At 40.1% G+C, this 21,855-nt stretch overlaps 1 protein-coding gene across 1 annotated transcript; it reads left to right on the forward strand.

The window, feature by feature from the left end:
- The first annotated feature begins 247 nt into the window (after positions 1 to 247).
- Positions 248 to 19,115, forward strand: LOC140561148 (sacsin-like). Its single transcript, XM_072686113.1, has 7 exons — positions 248 to 279; positions 383 to 470; positions 2,098 to 2,209; positions 3,484 to 3,630; positions 3,883 to 5,314; positions 6,166 to 6,254; positions 7,611 to 19,115. The coding sequence occupies exons 1-7, from the start codon at positions 248 to 250 to the stop codon at positions 18,527 to 18,529; spliced, it is 12,819 nt and encodes a 4,272-aa protein (XP_072542214.1). The 3' UTR covers positions 18,530 to 19,115.
- Positions 19,116 to 21,855: the final 2,740 nt, after the last annotated feature.

A 21,855-nucleotide genomic window follows, 5' to 3' on the forward strand; every position in this document is an offset into this window, starting at 1 on the left:
TTTTTAAGATCATTCTATTTAAAATACTAAATTACTATGTCAAAATGATTTTCAGCATAATATAATAATATTTAAACTTTGAACTGTAATCATTAACTGGAATGATGAAGTATTTTTTTGAGAAAATGTTTGCTAAGTAGGACAGGAGCCCTTTGATTGAAACTGATGTTTCAGTAGTGTTGAATTATTTAGTACAGTGTGGTACAGTGGCAGTTCTGTGTTTACAGGAGAACAAAAAGGCAGAACAATGAGTCTACCAGCAAGAAAAAGGAAAAAAAAGTAAGTTATCTGCTTGATTTCTGTGTTAATTGAGATATGTATAGATTTTTTAAATGTCTAAATGTTTAAAACCTTTAACCTTACTGTTTTTCTTTTCATAAAGAAATTCATTTGGGGCCACGTCTCCACCTTTTATCGACTACTTAAAGGAGATTTTGAGAAGATACCCTGATGGAGGACAGATATTGAAGGTAATTCTCTTATTAATTATTAATGTTTATAAAAAAAAAACCCTTTAAAGCTTATTATGCATTACGGTGTATTAACTCTGGTCATGGATGTTTGTAGTGGCATTTTCAGCTCTCCGGCAGGACATAGGCTGTTTAAGGGGTTAAATAAAATGAACGAGATGAAGGCTGAGGTAGTACACTTTCAGGATAAAAGCTGCTACTTTGCCCCACCCACTAGTGCATGCTGACCTCATAACAAAATCTGATTTTTAGAGGCAGCAAAAGTCTGTATATTTAGAAGTATCAAAATAAGTCATTTAAACGAAATAATGTGAAAAATAATGTATAACTCCTGAAAGGTAACACACAATCAGATATTTCTATATCTTAATCTTCTATGTTAATGATTTCTCAGTGCTGTTGCAATAAATAGCCCACAGTTAACAGCACATAGTTTTTATAATTGTTTTCGGAAAGTGTTCTTTTTCCAAGATAAGACCCTATAAGGAATCAGCTGACCAAATTAGATCTCATGCCATCTGAAACCAGATCCATTGAAATGCTGCCCTCACATACTTTGTATGATTAAAAGAATACTATGACTAGCTCAGTGTCCACTACAACATACATTATAATAAACTAAACCAGTAACACAAGGAGACCATCTGCACCACAGAACATACAACAAGTTAACAATTGTGTCCTGTTATGCTAAAACAACTCAACACACAGAACATAAATGCTGTTACTGTTAAATGTTGAGTGAGTAGAAGGTTAATTGATCTCCAAAAGGCGTAATGACATTTTTTAAATGACTGTATTATTACAGTTTTCTACAATTTGCTGTAAAAAAATGTGTGCCATGCAAAAGTCAAGTCAGGTCAAGTGGGTTGTATTGTCATTTTAACTATATACAGAGTACACAGTGAAACAAAACAACTTTCCACCAGGACCATGGTGCAACAAAACACAGAGCAGACAGAACACAAGTGCAACACAGAACAAGTGCAGACAGACAGTACAACACAACACAGTGCAAACAAACATAATACAACACAGTGCAGACTAGAAAGTGTAAATAAATAAGACAGAGACTGAGACAATAGTGGGAAGCAGTGTTGTGCAATAAAATGTGCATATTGTATTAAAACAGTAGAGCATAGCACAGGTTAGTGTGGTACTCTAGCAGCTATTTTGAAATAAATAATAGGTCTGTGCAAAAACACAATGTGCAATGTATGCGCATAAATGTGCTCAGTTCCTAATGTAAGAAATAGCAGCTAACAGGAACGGTGGAGGTCTAATTGAGAGCTGGAAGACCTTGAAAACAGTCGGAGAGAACTGCTGGTAGGATTGCTAGAAACACAAATCAAAATAAACATTTGTCTGTAAAAGGCCTTCACAAAGATTTAGCAGACTCTGGAGTGCAAACATCTACAACACACCTCATCAATTCACAGAGGACTACCTTAACAATATACATCTGTGTTTTAATGTTCTTGTACTGTGGTTAAAATGATTCCTTTATGAAGATACTTAAAATACTACATACATATCCAGTCTAAATAAATAAACACAAAAACAGCATTTCCCCACACACAGGGCATGTTATGTTTGTGATTAAAGTGTGCTCTGTGTTCTACTACAGGAGTTAATACAGAATGCAGATGATGCCAAAGCCTCAGAAATCATGTTCATCCATGATGAGAGGAGATACGGCTCGGACAGCATCTGGAGAGAAGCTCTTAGAAAGTATCAAGGTAGAGAAGTTTGTGTTTTAGGAATGCTGCAGCTCAAATGCTAATGCTGCTGACTGAACACACAAGGTTGTGTGTTTCTGTGATTTTATAACAGGTAAGGGTGTTCTCATACACAACGGGGAGCTGAGTTAAACCCTGTTATGGTTATGATAAAATCACAACTTCAGGTGGCTTCATTGCTTTTATAAAATTATGACAACACAAGACCTTTATTAAATTAATTTATTAGTAATGAGATAAAAAAAACTTGCCATTCAAATCAAAGGGTGGTGGACTGTGTCTGTTTGTAAATGACAACTCAGCTGAGCACTTCAGCTCCCCTGACTTGGAGTTCATAATTCGTAAGATGCAGGCCCTTCTGCATTCCTTTTGAATTTGGAGTCTGCACTCATCATGATTTCAACCAGACATATCAGAAACACATCTTCAGAAACTTAAATCTGCCACAAAAATCACAGACTTCTTCAGTGCGAACTCAGACCCCCAACACATGTGGCAAGTAATTCAAGCAGTCACTTACTATAAGAGCAAAGTCTGCAACTCTTCATCCACAGAAGCCTCTTTCCCTGCTGAACTGAACACTTTCCCCCATGGATGAGTCACTCATATGGGCTGCAGAAGAGGTGAGGAGAGCATTGATGCAGGTCTCAACTCTGAAAGCAGCCGGCCCAGATGGTACCCCAGCTAGAGTGCTACCAACCAGTTGGCTGCCACCTTCACTGACATCTTCAACATCTCCCTGACACAGCCTACCATAACTTCCCTGCTTTAAAGCCTTTTTTAAAGCATGGTGATGGAGTGCTTTGGGAAGCTCATCTTGGCTCACATTGAATTTCCCCACTGCGGGACTAATAAAGGACTATCTTATTTTATCTTATTGCGCAGTCTTCCTAGCACTCTGGACCCTCATCATGTTAACAGATCTACTGATGATGCGGTCTCACTGGACACTGCCCTCAACCAATCATTATTACATATTACTGTTACTACAGTAAATTAGTCTAGACATTAATCACCCAGCCTTCATGCACACATTGCACATGTTTATATATTTTTGTACTTATTATCTATGCACCCTGTCTCGTGTTTCGTCTATAGACCCTGCACTATTGTATAATGCCCTATCTATTCTGCACCTACTGCATCAGTAGTCCATTGTACTGTACAACCCTGTATTAGTATGCTGACAATACATTTGAATAGAACTTAATTGAAAATACTTACATCAGTTTTGAGTCTCTTAAGTTTGTCATACTTCTTCGCTGTTCTGGTAGGACCTGCTCTCTATGCTTTCAATGATGCAGCCTTCACTGGCGAGGACTGGGAGGGTATTCAGCGAGCTGGAAGAAGCATCAAGCAGGACGATCCAACCAAAGTGGGGAGATTTGGGATAGGCTTTAACTCTATTTACCACATTACAGGTTAGTAGTTTAGGATGTTGATGTTACTGAGTTGAGTGTGTGTATATATATACGCACACACACACATTAAATAGTCTCTATATAGTATAGTATATGTAGTATAGGTTTAAGTATAGTATAGATTTTTATTAGTTTATTTTTTTATTAATTGACTGCAGCAGTGGAAAAAAAACTAGGATGCGTACTAGGATTACATTTGTTCTGTGCGAATATAAACACCTCCTTTATTTATAGACTTTTCTTTATTTATAGACTTGCCATGTGTATTTAGCTCCAAACACCTTGCTGTTTTCGACCCACAAAAGAAGATGTTTGATGATGAAGAGAAGGGCTACCGATGGTCACTGGATGATGAAGAGGACAGAAAGCACCTCTTGGAATTCACAGATCAGTTCAAGCCTTTTCAGGACATAGTTAGTCTGGTCTGCGGCTGTTCTTGGGAGAAAATCATCAATAAACAAGACTTCAGTGGAACGCTTTTCCGCTTTCCTCTGCGCAGTGAAGCCTCTGAGATCTCTGATAATTTATACGACTCCAGCAAGGTCACACAGCTCTTCAACAGTTTCATAGCAGATGCAGAGATAAGTCTTCTGTTCCTGAGAACAGTTTCATCCATTTCTTTAAAGCATGTTGACGCAAACGGCACCGTCAACGTTAGGATGAAAGTGTCTGTGACATCTCCTGCAAGTCCTCTACCTAAGAATTGTTTCCTAAGAGAGTACGTAGAAGGTACAACCAGCTTTAAAACAGTGTCCTGCTTTTCATCATCTGAGGCTCAGACAAAGACCGAGTGGCTAGTGACAACATGTTGCCTAACAGAAGGAAATGTACCTGAGATCGACACCCTTGCTGAGAAGCTAAGCTTTCTTCCTCAGGTTGATGTAGCATTTCAGTGTGATGAAGTCAGAACATGCGACTCTGGAAGACTGAGCTGCTTTCTGCCTCTTCCAAACAACGAGACCAACAACACCGGTCTCCCGGTTCACCTTAACGCATGCTTCGGCCTTACAGACAACCAAAGGTACATCAAGTGGCAAGAGGAGGACCAGAAAAATGATGAATCAGCAATGTGGAATGAGCTGCTGAAGAAGGAGGTCCTTCCTCACGTGTATCTCAAGATGATCCGAGATGCTGTTCGATTATCCAGAAAGTCAATGCTGCCTGCCAGCGCTGTGTACAGTCTTTGGCCTGACCTGAGCAAGACCAAACACAATGACCGATGGCACAAAGTTGCCCTGGACGTGTTTAAACAGTTATTTCAGAGTGAAGGAATCTTCTGTCTGGCTGAAACTGGAAAAACCTGGGTGGCAGCTTCAGAGGCTGTTTTCCCAACCAACAATACAGATACAGGCGTGATGTCAGCAGTTGCACGGTTATTGATCGCAGAGGGAGAAAACCTTGTCACTGTGCCTGAACATGTCCTGAAAGCTGTAAGAACAGCTTTCCCAGAACCTGCTGCTCTGAAATGGGTGACCCCATGCTTTGTTAGAAATGTTCTCCGCAAAGCAGAGATTGAAAAAGTCTGCAAGGATGACAAACTGCAGCTCCTGGAGTACATCCTGAGTGATGGCAAGTATGAAGAGCTACATGGACTACAGCTTCTGCCACTCAGTGATGGAAGTTTCAGGTCATTCACCAATGAGGAGGAAGACACAGTCTTGATTGACAATGAGGAGTTTTCACGGTAGGCTATAGTGAATACACACATAATTTAGCTTTATTCATATTGTTAATATGTTTGGGTGTCAACATGGGTTATGCATTTGGGGTCAAAAGAAAGTGCCTAAAATAGTTATTTATTAAAATAATTTGTAATTCTTTTATTATTTGGTAAATTGCTTTTTGTTTTATGTTGCATTTGAGCATACTCTGCTCATATGCCATCATATGTTCAGAGCAATAGGAGGGACTTGAGGAGACCAGACACCAGAGGGTGTGTTCCAAGTCCTGGTTGACTGGTCTTTCTGACTATAAAACTTGGGGTGGAAGTCAGATAAGATGCACAGCATTTTTAACACTGGATGGAAGCCATGATGACCACATGGACTATGGTTGTTGGCAGCTCTTTATGAGAGGGGAATGGGTCTTCTAGGCCTCAAATTCCTAACAAAACATTAAAAGAAATTAGTCCAAAAAGCTTTCAACAAACCAAAGTCAGTCTGCCATGGCCTGGGTCTTAGCCGCAGTTGGTTCTGTGAAACAACAAAAGCCAGGAGAGAGTGACTGAGCATGAAACTGATTTCTCCAGCTTTACTATATATGATCATCCAGGTGCAATTGGAGAACACACCAGACATGGGATACTGGTTTGTCTATGTTCTTGCTATCGATCAAGATATTGTCCAGGTAGACAAAACACACAGCAGCCAAATGCCTCCCTCGGGATGATGTCATTGATGTTTCATGAGATGGCTGGAACATTTATTAGTTCGAATGACATGACTAAATATTCTTAATGGCCTGACACAATGATGAAGGCCATCTTCATCACCTTCTGTAACACATAAAAGATTGTGGGTGATTTCTCTTTTCTAGATTGCTGCTGCCTTTTTGCAAAGAGAGGTTTTTGCTTGATGACGTGAACGGCAACACAATTCCTCATCTCAGACAAATGGCTTTGACAAGTATGGACATTTATGTTATTTTATGTATCAGTCTTAACTAAGCAATAATTAAACATTGTAGATGGGGTGGGAGAATTTCTAATTAGATATTTTTTAATTATGCTCTCTTTATAATTTAACAGATGGTAATTGTTCTTTCTTTTTGATTTTCAGTGACATGTAGATGTTTGATACAATAAATAAATAGTTGAGTGAGCAAAAGATTAACATTTTTCAAAAGGCATCAAATTAATGATAAAATATTTTACACAATTAGAAAGGATTATTTATGCTTTGTTTACTGTTGTAGAGTAAAAAAGGGAAAGGAGCACCATGCAAAAGTTTGGGGACCCTAAGGGACTTTAGATCTCAAAAAACTTTTACCAAGACCTCACTCATACCTTAATTACCATGTTGGGGCTATGGCTTGTTTACAGTCATTATTAGGAAATGCCAAGTCAAGTCAAGTCAGATTTATTTGTATAGTGCTTTTTACAACTGTTGTTGTCACAAAGCAGCTTTACATAATTAGTAATTAATAAAAGACAGAGACATGAAGGATCAAAGACCCCCAGTAAGCAGCCAACGGCGACAGTGGCAAGTGGCGACCTGACCCGTCCTCCTCTGATCAGAACTATTTATAAATTATTGATAAAAATTACCAAACCAGATTTAACAGATAGTTAATAGAGGTGATATTAATAGTGGCAGATAGTGACAGAAAGAGTCCATTTAGGTTTTAACATGGTCATTAAACAGGTAGCAGTGGTAGGAGGGTGTGCCGCTGGTCTGGTATGGGTGGTGGTGGGGACGGGGCCTGATGGTCCGACTGGTAGGTGGTAGCTGGTCTGACGCAGGTAGAGGTTAGTACTGAGAGGAGAAAGGCCAGATGATGCAAATTTCAAAGCTTTATGAATGCTCCCCAAACCTTGTCCCAACAATCAGCAGCTAAGGGCTCCTCTAAGCGACTGATTCCCACAAAGCAGTAAAAATCATAAAGAACATGGCAAAGTATTTTCAGGTAGCTGTTTTAGTTCATATTGTAATTAAGAAATGGTAGTTTGAAAATCCTCACAAAAAGAACTGAAAGACAAAGTATATACAAGCCATATAACACCAAAGGGGCCTTTTTTTGATACTGTAAAAGATGCTTAAATTTAGAAATGCTTTTGGCAATCAGAACATCTTGTACATATTTTGCCAGGCATAGTAACTGACTCTACAGTATATATGCAGTACATTAATCTACAGTAAAAGCTTAGTAGTATTATATTTGTCATAGTAAATTAAATTCTGTAATTTTGCCTAAAGCTAAAAGCTGGGGATCCGGTGCAGTTACACTTATAATAATTGTCTGTATACTCTGCTCAATTCCAGATACAAACCTGTACAAAATAATTAACTTGGATGCAAAAAACGTTGCAGCATTTGCCAAGAAACACTTACCCAGAGACTGGATAGAGACCCAGGGTCCTGTGAAATGGAATCCTGCTAAAGATGGTCACCCACCAAAGACATGGCTGACAGAATTCTGGAAATTTCTGAACACTCACTGGGAGGAGCTGAGGGACTTCATTGGCATGCCTTTAATACCTCTTGATCCACTTCATAAAACAGGAGCTACTTCACTGTTAGCAAGACTAGAGGAGAAGTCCACTTTGATCTTTCAGAGTAGCCAAGGGTCCAGCTTACCAGATCAAGTTCAGAAAGTGGTAAAGACGGTGGGAGGCACAGTTGTTAAGAAGGATGAATGTCTCAAGCATCATGACATTGAAAGTTACGTCCTGACAACTTCACCGAAGAATGTTCTGCGAGTGCTTTTGAACTCTGAGAGCGACAGGGTCCTTAGTGGCATTGCTAATGCTTCAGTTCATGAAAAAGAAGAGTTTAAAATGTATATCTCTTCTTTGGATTCTCTCTCTGATCCAGAGAAACATTTACTTTCAGTTCTGCCTCTCTTCAGATTGATGTCTGGAAAATATGTTGCTGTTGAGTCGAAACATGCAGTTATTCTGAAGTCCAACCCAGCCATTCCAACAGATTTGCCTGTCCCTGAAACCATTGTACAGTGTGCCAATGAAGCTGACCGTAGGCTCTTGACTCTCCTAAAGGTTGATCTTCTGGATGCAGCTCAGTTGGCTATCCACTTGGTAGATTGCATTGAAAAAAAAATATTCAACAAAGAGGAGGAACAGAAAATAATGACTTGGATATTGAATCATGGGAATGTCCTGCTCCCACAAAGTGAAGAATTGCTTAAGAAAAGTAAGAATCTCCATTTCATTGAAACGGAACAGGGGGAACGCAAACAACCATCAAGTGTGTTCGACCCCACAAACAAAACATTTCAAGACCTTTTTGATGAAGATTTCTTTCCACCTCCAGTCTACAGGACCCAGGTGATTCTCCAAAGCTTGAAACAACTTGGTTTACGGACCAAAGAAGAAGAAATGTCTTCCACAAATGTGCTCCATGTTGCCTCACAAATTCAGAAACTCCACATCCACTCTCGAAATAAGGCGTTCAAAAAGGCAAATGCTCTTGTAAGAGTATTAAATAGAACTGATTTGCTCTCACAATGTTCTGGGGAGGAGAGAGACCAGCTTATTCAAATGCAGTGGGTGCCCTGTGAACATACAAGTTCAGTAAGCAGTAACAAGACTCAGAAGAAGGGTCTCTACAAACCAGCTGAAATAAGAGCTTCAAAATTCTCAGCGATTGTGGGTCATGTCATGCCACTCAATTCAGAGCTAAGTGATGATTTGTGTCAAAACCTTCACCTGTTTAACCCTCCTCCAGCTGAGAAGGTCTTGGAGAACCTTTGTGTTTTGCAATCAGTGGTTCCAGACAAGCCAGATTCAGATTATGAGTTTAAAAACAAGTTGCATAGCACTTACAAATTCATGCAAGAAAACATTGAATATTTCAGAGAAGAGATGAATAAGAAATGCATCACTTGGCTCTGGTGCCAGAATGAGTTTGTCTCACCCCGAGATGTAGTGCTGGCCTATCCGCATGAATTAGATCTCAGCCTTTACATCAAGAAAGTACCAGATGAATTTGTGCAATATGCTGACATGCTGAAAGAATTTGGAGTAAAGGAAACACTCTCTGATGAGGAGATTGAAGACATATTCCATGACATAAAGCAAAGCATTGATGATAGAGACCCGCCATATGGGGAGCCCTCTGAACTTCAGGTGTCAATAGCCATCCTTGACTGGATGCGGAAGAATGAAAAACCTTTGAAGAACAGTACCCCTGTGCCTGTCAGAGCACAAAATGGAAATTTCACTCTACAGCCTTTGAAAAGTACAGTTTTCTGTGACATCAGTGATGAAGGATTAGATGACCTGAGACACGACCAGGAAGAGTTCCATGTCATTCATGAAGAGGTACTAGCTCTCACTGCAAAATGGCTGAAAACCCCAATGCTAAGTACCCGCATTTTAAAGCCACAGTTCATAAAAGCTGAGGAAGTGTGTCCAGGAATTGAGCAGTGTGGACAGACTGAACCAATTACTCAAAGAATCAAAAACATACTCAAAGAGTATGACGAGGAAAGTGACATATTTAAAGAACTCATCCAAAATGCAGAAGATGCCGGGGCAAGTACATGTGGATTTCTGCTTGACTTCAGAACACACCCTGCAGAAGGCCTTATTGATGATGGAATGATCCTATGCAGTGGACCCTGTCTTTGGGCCTTCAACAATGAACTCTTCTCAGAAGACGACTGGAAAAACATAGTCAGAGTTGGATCTGCCTCAAAAGAAAACCAATTCGAGAAAATAGGAAACTTCGGGCTTGGGTTCAATGCTGTTTATCACTTGACAGATATTCCGTCTATTTTGAGCGGTAAAAGTCTTCTCATTCTTGATCCAAATGTCACCCACCTGGAAAAGCACATACAGAATAAAGGGAATCCTGGAATTAAACTTGATTTGTTCCAAGAGAGACTGTTTAGGAGGTTTCCAGGACAGTTCCGATCTTATCAAGGAATTTTTGGTTGTGATCTGACAAAGAGCATCCAGAACTATTACGAAGGTACCTTGATTAAATTACCATTCCGCACTCCAGAAGAAGCCTGCAAGTCAGAAATTAGCTGCAAGGTGTATGACAAAGAACACATAACTGCTTTTCAGCATCGCTTCACTGATGAATTCCAAAGTCCTCTGCTATTTCTTAAGAACCTAAACTCTGTGTCTCTTCAAATGATTTCTGAAGGTGCTTCCACTCCTCCACTACAGAACCAAACCCAGACACTCCTGAACATCTCTACAAAAGTTGTCTGTCCTATCAAAATTTCCAATGCAGTGCATCTTCAAGACATCAGGGATACATTGGACAACCTCGACACAAATCACCACAAGTCTGTTGACTGCTTTGCAGCCCACATTGCTGAAATCGTTCAGGAACATGTTGAGAGAATCAGCACCCAGTACTGGTTCATCTACTCCTGTTTTGGAACAAAGGATTCACTGCGAATGTTCCAGAGAGAACTACAGGACTGCAAGTTTTCCCTGCCAGTTGGAGGAGTTGCTGTACCTTTACAAAGAGAAGCTGAAAATGTTTGGTCCCCTGATGAAAGTTGTAGAGTTGGTCAGGCCTTTTGCTTCCTTCCTCTTCCAATTGAGACAGGCCTCCCAGTTCATATCAATGGATCATTTGCTGTCACATCAAATAGGAAAGCTCTTTGGCAAAGTGGTACAAAGGGAGAGTGGAACAAAGCATTACTCCAAGATGCTACTGCAACTGCCCATATCACCACACTGCTCGAGCTAAAGAAGATGGCCCAAAATGGGGAACTTCAGAACTATGACTACTACACATTTTGGCCTGATGCTGAAAAAGTAAACAAAGCATTTCAACCTTTGGTTGTGGCTTTCTATTCAGCCATTACACAGAACATGACGGACAGATCTGTAGAGCTTTTCAGGAATGGTCAAACCTGGTGCTCAATTGACAAAGCAAGATTCTTGGATCCAAACATTGAAAACAATAAAGCAGTGGGAAAGCTTGCCATGGAAGTATTCCTGAATATTGCAGAATCAGACTACTGTGCTGTTCCTTTGCCATCGTGGGTAAAAAATAGCCTCATTTACTGTGGTTTCCGTGAGATTGTAGAAGAAAGGACTTTTTACTGGGTTGAGTTTTATCAAGAAGTTTTCAAGAACCTAAGCAACTTGGAGCCACACTGTAGGAATGCTCTTATATTGAATGCTCTTGACTTGAATGACCCTGCCGTTGATGAACTACTGAAAAGTAATCCATGCATTCCAACACAGAAAACGGACAAACTTCAGTTCATCAAGAAACTTGTGGATCCACATGGGAAAGTAGCATGTCTGTTTAATCCACAGGAAGGACGCTTTCTTGACGGGACCAAAAATGACTACTTCACTCCTAAAAGAATTCAGAGACTGTCAGGCTTGGGAATGCTTAGTGATACTCTCACATTGGAGGAAGTTGTAGAGAGAGCGAAGAGAATTTCAGGAATTTGGGCTGAGGACAAAATGAAAGCACAGAAATGTCTCCAGTGTCTCTTTGACTGTATGAAAGAATGCTCACGTGATGCCAGTTCTCCACACTGGGAAACACTGAAACACATATCGTTCCTTCCTGCTGTGGCTTTTGATCTAGATAATAAAGTGATGACCAGACTTAAAGAGCCATCTGAAGTTTACAGCCAGAGACACTACAATTTGGTGAACATGACTGAATTTACTGTTGATCACTCAAACCTCCATATTCAGACAGATCATCCAGTCCTTGCAACATTGGGAGTGGATAGGAGCCCACCAGTTGAGACCGTCCTCAAACAACTGAAAGAAGCACACAGTCGTTCAAATTCATTTATTAAATCTGTGCTCCTTGACGTGGCCAACAGCTGTTATGACTATCTCAACAAATATTTGATTGATGAAGGAGATTCTGCTGCAATCATTGACCATGCAGAATCAATTCCGTTTGTTTTTATTGAAGACCACTTTGTAACTGTGCGATCAGTGGCCAAGAGCAGAGAATTTGAAGAGAAACCATACCTCTATGTCCTTCCAGCCATCTTCTCCAGATTTGAGAATCTTTGGACGTGTGTTGGCATCAAAAGTCAGTTTACCACAGAGCAGTTTGTGGCTGTACTGGAAGAAATGAGTACTTCTCCAGGACCTCTGTCTGCATCAGATCTTCATATTTGTATTTCCATTATTACAAAAGGACTGTATGAGTCCAAAGATGGAAAGGTTAAAAACTGTCTTCTACCTGATGAAGACGGTGTGCTCACAGTGTCAAGTAAGCTGAAGTATAATGACAGTCCATGGATGCCAGTCCAAGCTGGGGTAAAACTTTGTCATAAACTAATACCTCGATCTGTTGCATGTCACTTTGCTGTGGAAACAACACGACACCACACACTGCAGAAACATTTGGTTGATGGGTTTTCTCCTTTTATTAAACAGTTTGGACAACATGAGAAACTAACTGTCAGAATAAAAAACATTATTGAAGCTTATCCCTCCAAGAAAGACATCCTGAAAGAACTCATACAGAACGCTGACGATGCAGAGGCAACAGAAATCCACTTTATATGGGACAAGAGAAAGCATAAGACTGAAAAAACCTTTGGAGAAAAATGGAAGAGGCTTCAAGGCCCAGCACTTTGTGTGTACAACAACAAGGAGTTTTCTGATGAAGACCTGACTGGCATTCAGCAGCTTGGGGAGGGTGGGAAACATGGCACTTTGGGTAGAACTGGGAAATATGGACTGGGTTTTAATTCTGTTTACCACCTGACTGACTGCCCCTCCATACTCACTGGTGACAAGTACCTCTGTATATCTGACCCAAATCTGCAATATGTGGAAAGTGGTACAAAAGAGTCACCAGGCTGCATGTATGTATTGGATGAAACATTTAAGAAGTCCTTCAAGGATGTTTACCACACATTTCTTCCAGACAAATTTGTTCTTCAGTCCGGAACCATGTTCAGGCTCCCCCTCAGGACAGAAGCAATGGCAGAAGATTCTGAGATATCTGGACATGTAGTTACAGATTATGACATGATCACATTTAAACAAGCTTTGGTTGAAGATCCAGAAGGACTGATCCTCTTCTTGAAGCACATCACAAAGATACAGTTCCATGTGATCAACACAGATGGAAAAATGATTGATGATTTCTTAGTTGAGAAAAAAGTCATTGAGGGAAACATGGAGGAAAGGGAGGTTTTTCAAAACCATGTACATAAGTCTTTGAAATCTGGGCAGGTAGTCCCATGCCAAACTATCTATGATGTGCAGATCTCATCTGTAGGAAAGCAAAGGCGTTGGATAATTGCAGAGAGTTTTGGCTCTTTTTTGCACAACGACAAGAAGGAAGATGGTCACTCTAACCATAAAGTGCCTCATGTGGCCTTGGCAGCTTGCTCAGTTGTAAAACCGGCTGATCTTAAATTTACTGGAAGAGCTTTTTGCTCCCTACCACTACCAGACAAAACTGGTCTTCCTGTTCATGTGAATGGAAACTTTGAATTAGATAGTTCAAGAAGAGATCTGTGGAAAGAGGACGGTGACAGTTTGAAGACCAAATGGAATCACTCACTGAAACTGAAGGCTCTGGCACCTCTTTATGCTGACCTCCTAAACCATCTCTGTAGAACTTTTAAGAAAGACAAACCCAACAGTTTACCCTTACTCAAGTCACAACTGGATTCTTGCTTCAGGTATTTACCTTTTGTCTCAGAAAATGTAGCCCAAGTTTGGCATGAGATGATAAGTGAAGTCTTCAGATCAATCAAAGAACGAAACCTTCAGGTGATACCTACCCTGAAGAGTGTTGCTGATGACCGGTCACATCTGTCAGATCTAAAATATGTAGTGAACTGGTCTAGTGTTTCAAAGCCAGACCCAACAGATTCACCTCATTTCATTCCAGAAAAACATGATGGCATTCTGCAATTTTTGGAGCACACTGGAATGAACTTGGTACCATACTTATGGAAAACTGAAAAACTCAGGAACAGTTTTGAAAATGCAGGTGTGCGTGTGGCTGAAGTCAGTCCTTCATCAGTGGTCAGTTATTTGAAGAAAAAAACATTGAATGATCCCTCACAAACGACTGAGGATTTACCCTTACCCATCAGCCAGACTTTGGTTAAAAATAAACAAAGTTGTTCAAAGCTCCTGGACTTTTGCTTATTTAAAGAGAAGGATAGTTCCATTGACCTGAATGGACTGCCTCTTCTTCTCACCCACGACCAGATATTGAGAAAGTTCAACTCTGACTCTCCAAGACTAATTTCAAGATTCAGCAAGATTTTTTTGGGACACGAGTCAGAATTTGCAAATTTTCATGTTAATAGTCCACATTTGAAAATTCTGCAAGAGGGAAAATACATTAATAAGATAACTATCCCAGTGGCATCAAAGTTTCTGAAACCAGTGCTTCAGCAAAAGCTACAACAATCATCCCCTGAGCAATGGAATGGGATTCAAAGAGCAGAGAAAGAGACAATCACATGGTTGAAAACTCTTTGGGAATTCTTTGATGATCAAGACAAAAAGGATTCCCGAACTGACAAGAAGAATCACACCTTTGATGAAATTAAAGAACACTTTGACTGGCCCATTTTGCCTGTAATTTGCCCAAACCAGAACCATGTACAGTTCTTACAGTCAGTTAGGAAACTACATAATATTGTTCCTGATCTTGGAAAACACATTTTTCCCATTTCTTCAGTTTTATTTAAACTGGGATTTGTGACATTAGACCGCACATTTTTCACAGGTCTTACGAGTTTTCTGCAGAAACATCTGGAACCAGAGCTCCTGAATTTCAACAACACCCATGCTGTTTTGGAGCAGCTGTATCAGGTTCCTCCTGCACAGTTTGAAGTGCTTTCTTCTAAAGATGCTAATGATCTTCAATGTTACTTGCAATCTGGGATTGGTTCCTCCAAAAACAAAAATGAATACCAGAGAATGCTCAAGTCTTTGCCGTTATTTGAGACAGTCTCTGGAAAGAGACAACGGATTGATCTTCACAGTAATGTATTTGTTCTGAAAACTACTGAGTTCCAGGCAATATTTCCAGAATTGTACAGTTTTCATTATGGGAGAGGAATTTTCCTCAAGAACAGTCTAGTGAACAAACAACTGTCAGAACATCTCAATATTCAGATGTTGGGGGATTTGGAATACTGTGTGAAATTCATGCTTCCCTCTGTCAGAAGTCTGAAGGAGACCCAGCTGCTTGATTTAGTGAGACTTCTACTGCAGCTGAAATATACTGCTGACTATGAGAAATATAAAGATACAATTACTTCAGTATTGAGTGGTGTCAGATTTATTCAGGACATTCGTGGCCATCTTCAGATGCCCTCATACTTCTTTGATGAAGGTGTAAACCTTTATAAGGTTATGCTGCCAGAAGAGAGGTTTGTGCCGAAGGCATTTTGGAAACAGTTCCCAACTAGTGATGGAGCAAAAAGCTTTTTAAAGGAGCTGGGGTTAAAACACAAAGTTTCAGAGGAGGAGATCATTGAATTTGCTCGACAAATTGAATCTGGTGCCAGAGGTACCACTGACCTGATGATTCTTAAAAATAGATCTTCAACATTATTTGAGACGGTTCTGCAGAAGAGCGATGAGCTAAACTCTACATCGATGCAGAGAATTGCAACCATGAAATTTATCTTTTCTTTGCAGGTTGACTCAAAACTTTGTGAATATCACAGAGTTTTTGCTCAAGAAAGAGAAGTTGTTGCCATCAAAGGATCATTGTTGGGAAAAGACCCTAGTTACCAGTATCTCATATGGACTGCTATGCCAATCCTGCCCATGAGAGACTACACTACCAGACATGTAGACGCCATGAAGTGTGTTGGAGCCTTTGATACACCTCCTTCAGAAAAGGTCATGCAGAACTTGAAGAATATCTGTCAATCTTTGTGCAAAACAGAAATTTCAGTAAAAGCAAGAGCTGCAGTGTTTAGCACCTCGTATGCGTTTCTACAGTCTGTGCATTTTGATGCCTCTGTTTTGGCCGACCTGCCTCTGGTTCTCACTGAAAATGACACAACCCTTGTGAAAGCTACCCAAGCGGTCCTTTCGCTTCCAAATTCTAATGAGTTTAGACCTTACCTATACCCCATCCAAGCAAAACATGCAATGTATGCAGAATTCTTCAGTAAGATTGGGGTTGAAGAGAAGCCTACTGTAACCCAGCTGTGTACAGTGCTCCAGGAAATCTACTCAGAGTGTTGTAACAAGAATACAGTTCAGCCCAACCAGCAGACCACAGTGAAACGTGTTGTCGAACAACTTTTCCATCTGATCAAACTGAAGCCAAATGGATGTGATTTTCACAAGAACATACTGTACCTCCCATCAGCAGACGGAAAACTCTATGAGTCCAGCACATTGTTCTTCAATGACACCGTCTTTCAGGCCAAAAGACTGGAGGATTCGTTGAAAGCCAAGTTGAAGCTGCTGGAGAAGCTAAACCACTGTCACCTTGGAGAAGACCCATATGAACATCAGAAAGTACTGCAGTTACTTCCTCAGAACATTCGTCCTAAGCTCCTCTCTCAAGTTATCTCTGAGAATCTGGTTGGAGACCATGCTGAACATTGCGAATACGGAAAAGAATGTGAATTCAGTGGCTGGTTTGAACAGCAGTTGTCCTCCCGAGCCTTTCGTCATGGTCTTATCTGTTTGATCAGGGAACAGAGCAGTGGTTCGGTTTCACAAACTGATGCTGCTCGAATGTGTGAAAGCATTTTTGGCAAAATTCAAATCATCTGTTGCAGAGATCTCCAAACGGAGCTTTTGTTGCACCAGGAACCACTGGAAGGTACCAAGTCTGAAACACAGGTTTATGTGAAAAAGCAGGAAGATGGGTCCAGGTTTTATTTGAAACACAGTGATAACACGGATCTCAATGAAGCTGTGTTAGTAATAAATGAGGTCAACATGCATCTTACTAAAGAAATCAATGGTCTTCTTGGAAATATCCTGAACTCCTCTATGCTTTCAGTCCTTGGGCATCTTCTGTTGTGTAAAAACATGGAGTATGTTGAAAGAACCCTGGAAAAAAATGGAATCCACAACAGTGTGAGTGAAGAAGAAGGATTTGGTGTCCGTCCAAGCCCTGGAAGTCCTATACCAGAGGAATGGTTTGATTCCCTTGATATGAACCCCCTCAACAGTTTTGAAAAAGGAGAGTATGTTGGATTCCGAAAGGACGAATTAAAAAGTGAATATTTTTTTGCCGTCATAGTAGAGTGTCTGGATGAGTTACCAGGACAGAACAGGCAAAATCCTCCGAGATACAGAATACAGATCGGGATTGATGAGTTTACTGAAGTAAGCTCTCTTGATCTTTATCAGTTTAAGAGAGAACAGTCAGCTCCAATTACATTTTCCTCCTGCACAGAAATTACGGTCGCAATGCCAGAGTCTCCAGAGTCTCCAGAGTCTACGCCCTCACAGAGGAGGCCCACAACACAGACTCCAGAGGAGAAACCTAAACCAAAGACACTGGAGGAGATCAAGAGAGAGATTGACCAATGTCTCCAAGAAATCTGGAAAATGTCAAATGAGAACAAATGCAAGGCTATCAGACGTCTTTACTTAAGGTGGCATCCAGATAAGAACTTGGACAGCCCTGACCTTGCCAATGAGGCTTTCAAATATCTGAAGAACAAAATTGAGGATCTGCAGCAAGGGAGGACTGGAGGCAGCACATCCAGTAACTTCCATGATTACTGGTCCACATGGAACGATGAGGCCAGGAGTCACAGGAGGGGGCGACAGCACTTTTATCAGAACAATTCCGGACGACGGTATAATTTTTGGTCATATTTCAGACAGAGAGACACATCAGACAGACCAGACAGAGAGCAAGCTAAGCGCTGGTCCAGGCAAGCACAGTGTGACCTCAGTGCTGCTCAGAGGGAAACCGAGGCGAGTCCAGAGTGGAGTCTGTTTAAAGTAAATCAGGCCGTGGAAAAAGCCCTGATTGCCTCAGAGTACAGGAAAAAGGGACGACACCCCGGGAACTGCTCCATCACAAGTATCGCCCAGCAGATTTCTCACTACAGCCCCCACCTCAGTGAGGTACCCAGGGCTGTAGCACAGCTCAGGACACTTGGCGTTGATGCCAAGAAAACTCAGTACCCGAACTGCCACCCATCACCTCGCATACCACACGAGCAGTTCAGCTCTGAAGATGCAAGACAGGCAGTGAACATTGCAGCAGAGCTGCTGAAGGATCTAGACAGGTATATCTCTGAATGAGGGATTAGATTACAGGTCTAACAGAAAGTGTGTTTGGAGGTTGACTCTTCAGTACCGTCTTTCTTCTTTCTGATCTTAATGTAGAACTGATTTCTGTAGAAATCTACAAATACAAACGACTTTGATGTACTATTGTTGTTTTTTCTCCTTATACATGAAAGGGATGCAAAAGTTTTGTCTTTAAATGTCACAATGATACAATTACACTAGTTAGCAATGGTGTGTTCATGGTTTTAAACAGGGGGTGGCATAGGGGTGACAAAAGCGCACTAAAGGATGTCGCCCCCTAATTATGATTTGTTTTTAATGAAAAACTGCCTTTTCAGAATATATGAAGATATTGACTTGTAAAACTAATGGGCATATAAGGACATTACTGTACTGGCTTAATATTTGCTCTGTAGTTCATAATACTTAATTCTTAAATATGCCAGTTAAAATCTGCTGAAGACATACAGATATTACCATTGTGATCCACTAGGCTTGCTCAAACAATTAACCAACAGCCGGTGTAACTGGCACATAAGTGCATGCATGTAAAAATTATCTTAAATGTACTGAATGTTGCTTCTCTTTTCTGTGTATCACCCAACTGTCTTATTGCTTTCTACCGATTTACCGATTTCAAATCAATTTCTTTGAAAACAATAAATGTTGTGAAAGTGTCTTGAGTGACTGTGCTTTCTTTTCTTTTATAATAGTCTTGCAGTCTGGTTAGAATGTGTCAAATCTGATGGGTTATGAAACAAAAAAGAAAAGTAGAGATTAGATATTAAGATGAGAAGACACTTTTTTGGTTAAACATTTACAAGATGTAATAAATGAGTGAGTAAATTATTCATTAATAGGGGAGTAACAATAAATTAGTCATGGGTGAATATATTTTAACAAGTTTTTGTTTCACAATTTAAAGAGTTATTTTACAGCCTCTCAGAGTGGGGTTTAGTGGGGTTGGAATTCTAGAGAAATTTAGAATAGTTCGCCTGAATCTCTAAAAGCTCCCTCACAGAAAGTTATTACACCTAATGATTAGGAATACACTGCCTGTGTAGAACACCCCTGTCTTTGGGGGGGGGGGGGGGGGGGGGGCATAACACGTTTCAATCTGTTGAAGAAAGCAGTCCTTAAATATATAGAAATTAATGGACAGTGCTAAACACGAAGGTTTTACTGGCTGTTTCAGCTTAGTCTTAAGAGATTTAGCACAGTCCCTAAGCAAACCCCAGAGCTCCCCTTAGTGTTCAACCTCAACAGTAAAGATGTGTACTGCACGTAAATATTTATTTTTAGCCATCATGAAATACAATTGTAATTAAGAATAAATTAAAATAAATATTTACAATTTTTAGAAATTGTGCTCTCAGGTGCATTTCTGTCACATCACAAAAATTCATTTTCTTAACCATTGTGGAGTGGTACGCTGTTGTAGGACGTTATGAGACAAAACTGTCCCTAAAGACGATTTAGGCACAAACCCAAATAACACAGTCCCAGTAACGTGCTGGTGAGGGCCAGGAGGCAGAGTGACTTGGAGTGAATTGAACATCACTCTAAAAAGGCAAAGACCTACACTGAGGACTGAGATGAGTGTTGGCCTTTTTTAAGTTGGAGAGGAACAGGTGCTGCTGATTGCCCCTAATTAAGGTATGAGGGTCTATCTCCCTGGTGGCTGGGGTTGGCCTAGCTTTGAGTCCCAGTTTGGGACCTTGCAAATACAGGCACTATTTCTTTACCGCTTTACTCTTTACTATTTCCTAACCTGGTTAGTAGGAAAGTTTTGCTAAACAGTTTGTTTATTAAAGCAGTCTAGTAGAGTTCACTATGGACTATGTGGCACTTTGAGGATGGTCTTCAGTCAGACTACGGGTTAATAAACTTTCATTTTAAAGCAGAAACATTTTAAATAAAACAAAATTATTTTTCCAGAACAGTAAAGTTAAAAACTCATTGTGGAAGTTTTGACTGTAAAAGATTCCATATAATATATGATGCGAGCTTTAATGATTGAAAATAAATCATATACTTTTATGTCTCCCAGACTGCGTTCACACTGAACGTCTGAGAGATCTGTATTCCAGAAGCTACATGAGATCAAAACTACATTTCAGACTCAGGTGGACAGTCCTGTGCTGTTAGATGAACAAATAATACCAGAATAAATAAAATCCAAACAAAGACGGAAAGGAAGAGGTCAGTTTCTTTTGCAGCACCAAGGAAAGGAGAGTAAATTAGTGTATAAACGTTTGTACAATTTTGTACAAGTTCCCGTAAATCACATCCAGTAAAATGATGAAGATCCTTTAACATCAACTAGAACCCAACACTGAAAATGTCGAGAGCAAATGTCCAGTAGTCAAATCTTATTCTGGAACATTATGAGAAGATCTGATTCACTGGAAAAGACAATCATGCCTGGGAAAATGAAGATCAGAGCACCAAAATGGATTCAATCAAAAACAGTTATCAACAAGCCATTAGAAAGTTCCTCATTCCTACTGTTTGTATTTTGGTTCTGCGCCCTTATCTTCAGGTCTTTATTGTGGTTGTGCGTTCTTACACACATGGACAAAATTGTTGGTACCCCTCGGTTAATGAAAGAAAAACCCACAATGGTCACAGAAATAACTTGAATCTGAAAAAAGTAATAATAAATAAAAATTCTATGAAAATGAACAAATGAAAATCCAACATTGATTTTGAACCATTGCTTCAACAGAATTATTTTAAAAAGTAAACTCATGAAACAGGCCTGGACAAAAATGATGGTAGCATCACAGGTGTCTACAATCTTGTAATCAGTCAGTGAGCCTATATATAGGGCTACAGGTAGTCACTGTCCTGTTTGGTGACATGGTGTGTACCATACTCAACATGGACCAAAGGAAGTGTAGTGTATGTACATTGGCTCTGCAGCAAAGGAAAGAGTTGTCTCAGGAGTTTAGAAAGAAAATTATAGACAAGCAGGTAAAGGTTATAAGACCATCTCCAAGCAGCTTGGTGTTCCTGTGACTACAGTTGCCGCAGGAGGAAAATTGATGACAAATCAGAGACGGATAATACAAATGATAACAAAAGATCTTCTAAAAAGATTAAAGATGATCAGAAAATATCAGTGTCAGATCGCACCATCCGTCATTGTTTGAGCCAAAGTGGACTTCATGGGAGACGACCAAGGAGGACACCATTGTTGAAAACAAATCATAAAAAAGCCAGACTGTAATTTGCCAAACTACATGTTGACAAGCCCCAAAGCTTCTGGGAGAATGTCCTATGGAAAGATGGAACTTTTTGCCAAGGCACATCAGCTCTGTGTTCACAGATAGAAA

The sequence above is a fragment of the Salminus brasiliensis genome, chromosome 8 (genome assembly GCF_030463535.1).
Source record: "Salminus brasiliensis chromosome 8, fSalBra1.hap2, whole genome shotgun sequence".
Lineage (NCBI taxonomy): Eukaryota > Metazoa > Chordata > Actinopteri > Characiformes > Bryconidae > Salminus > Salminus brasiliensis.

Coding starts and splice junctions, on each gene's coding strand:
- LOC140561148 (XM_072686113.1), top strand. CDS start 248: ATGAGTCTACCAGCAAGAAAAAGGAAAAAAAA. Junction 2,210..3,483: donor AGCTCTTAGAAAGTATCAAG/GTAGAGAAGTTT, acceptor CTGTTCTGGTAG/GACCTGCTCTCTATGCTTTC. Junction 6,255..7,610: donor CAGACAAATGGCTTTGACAA/GTATGGACATTT, acceptor GCTCAATTCCAG/ATACAAACCTGTACAAAATA.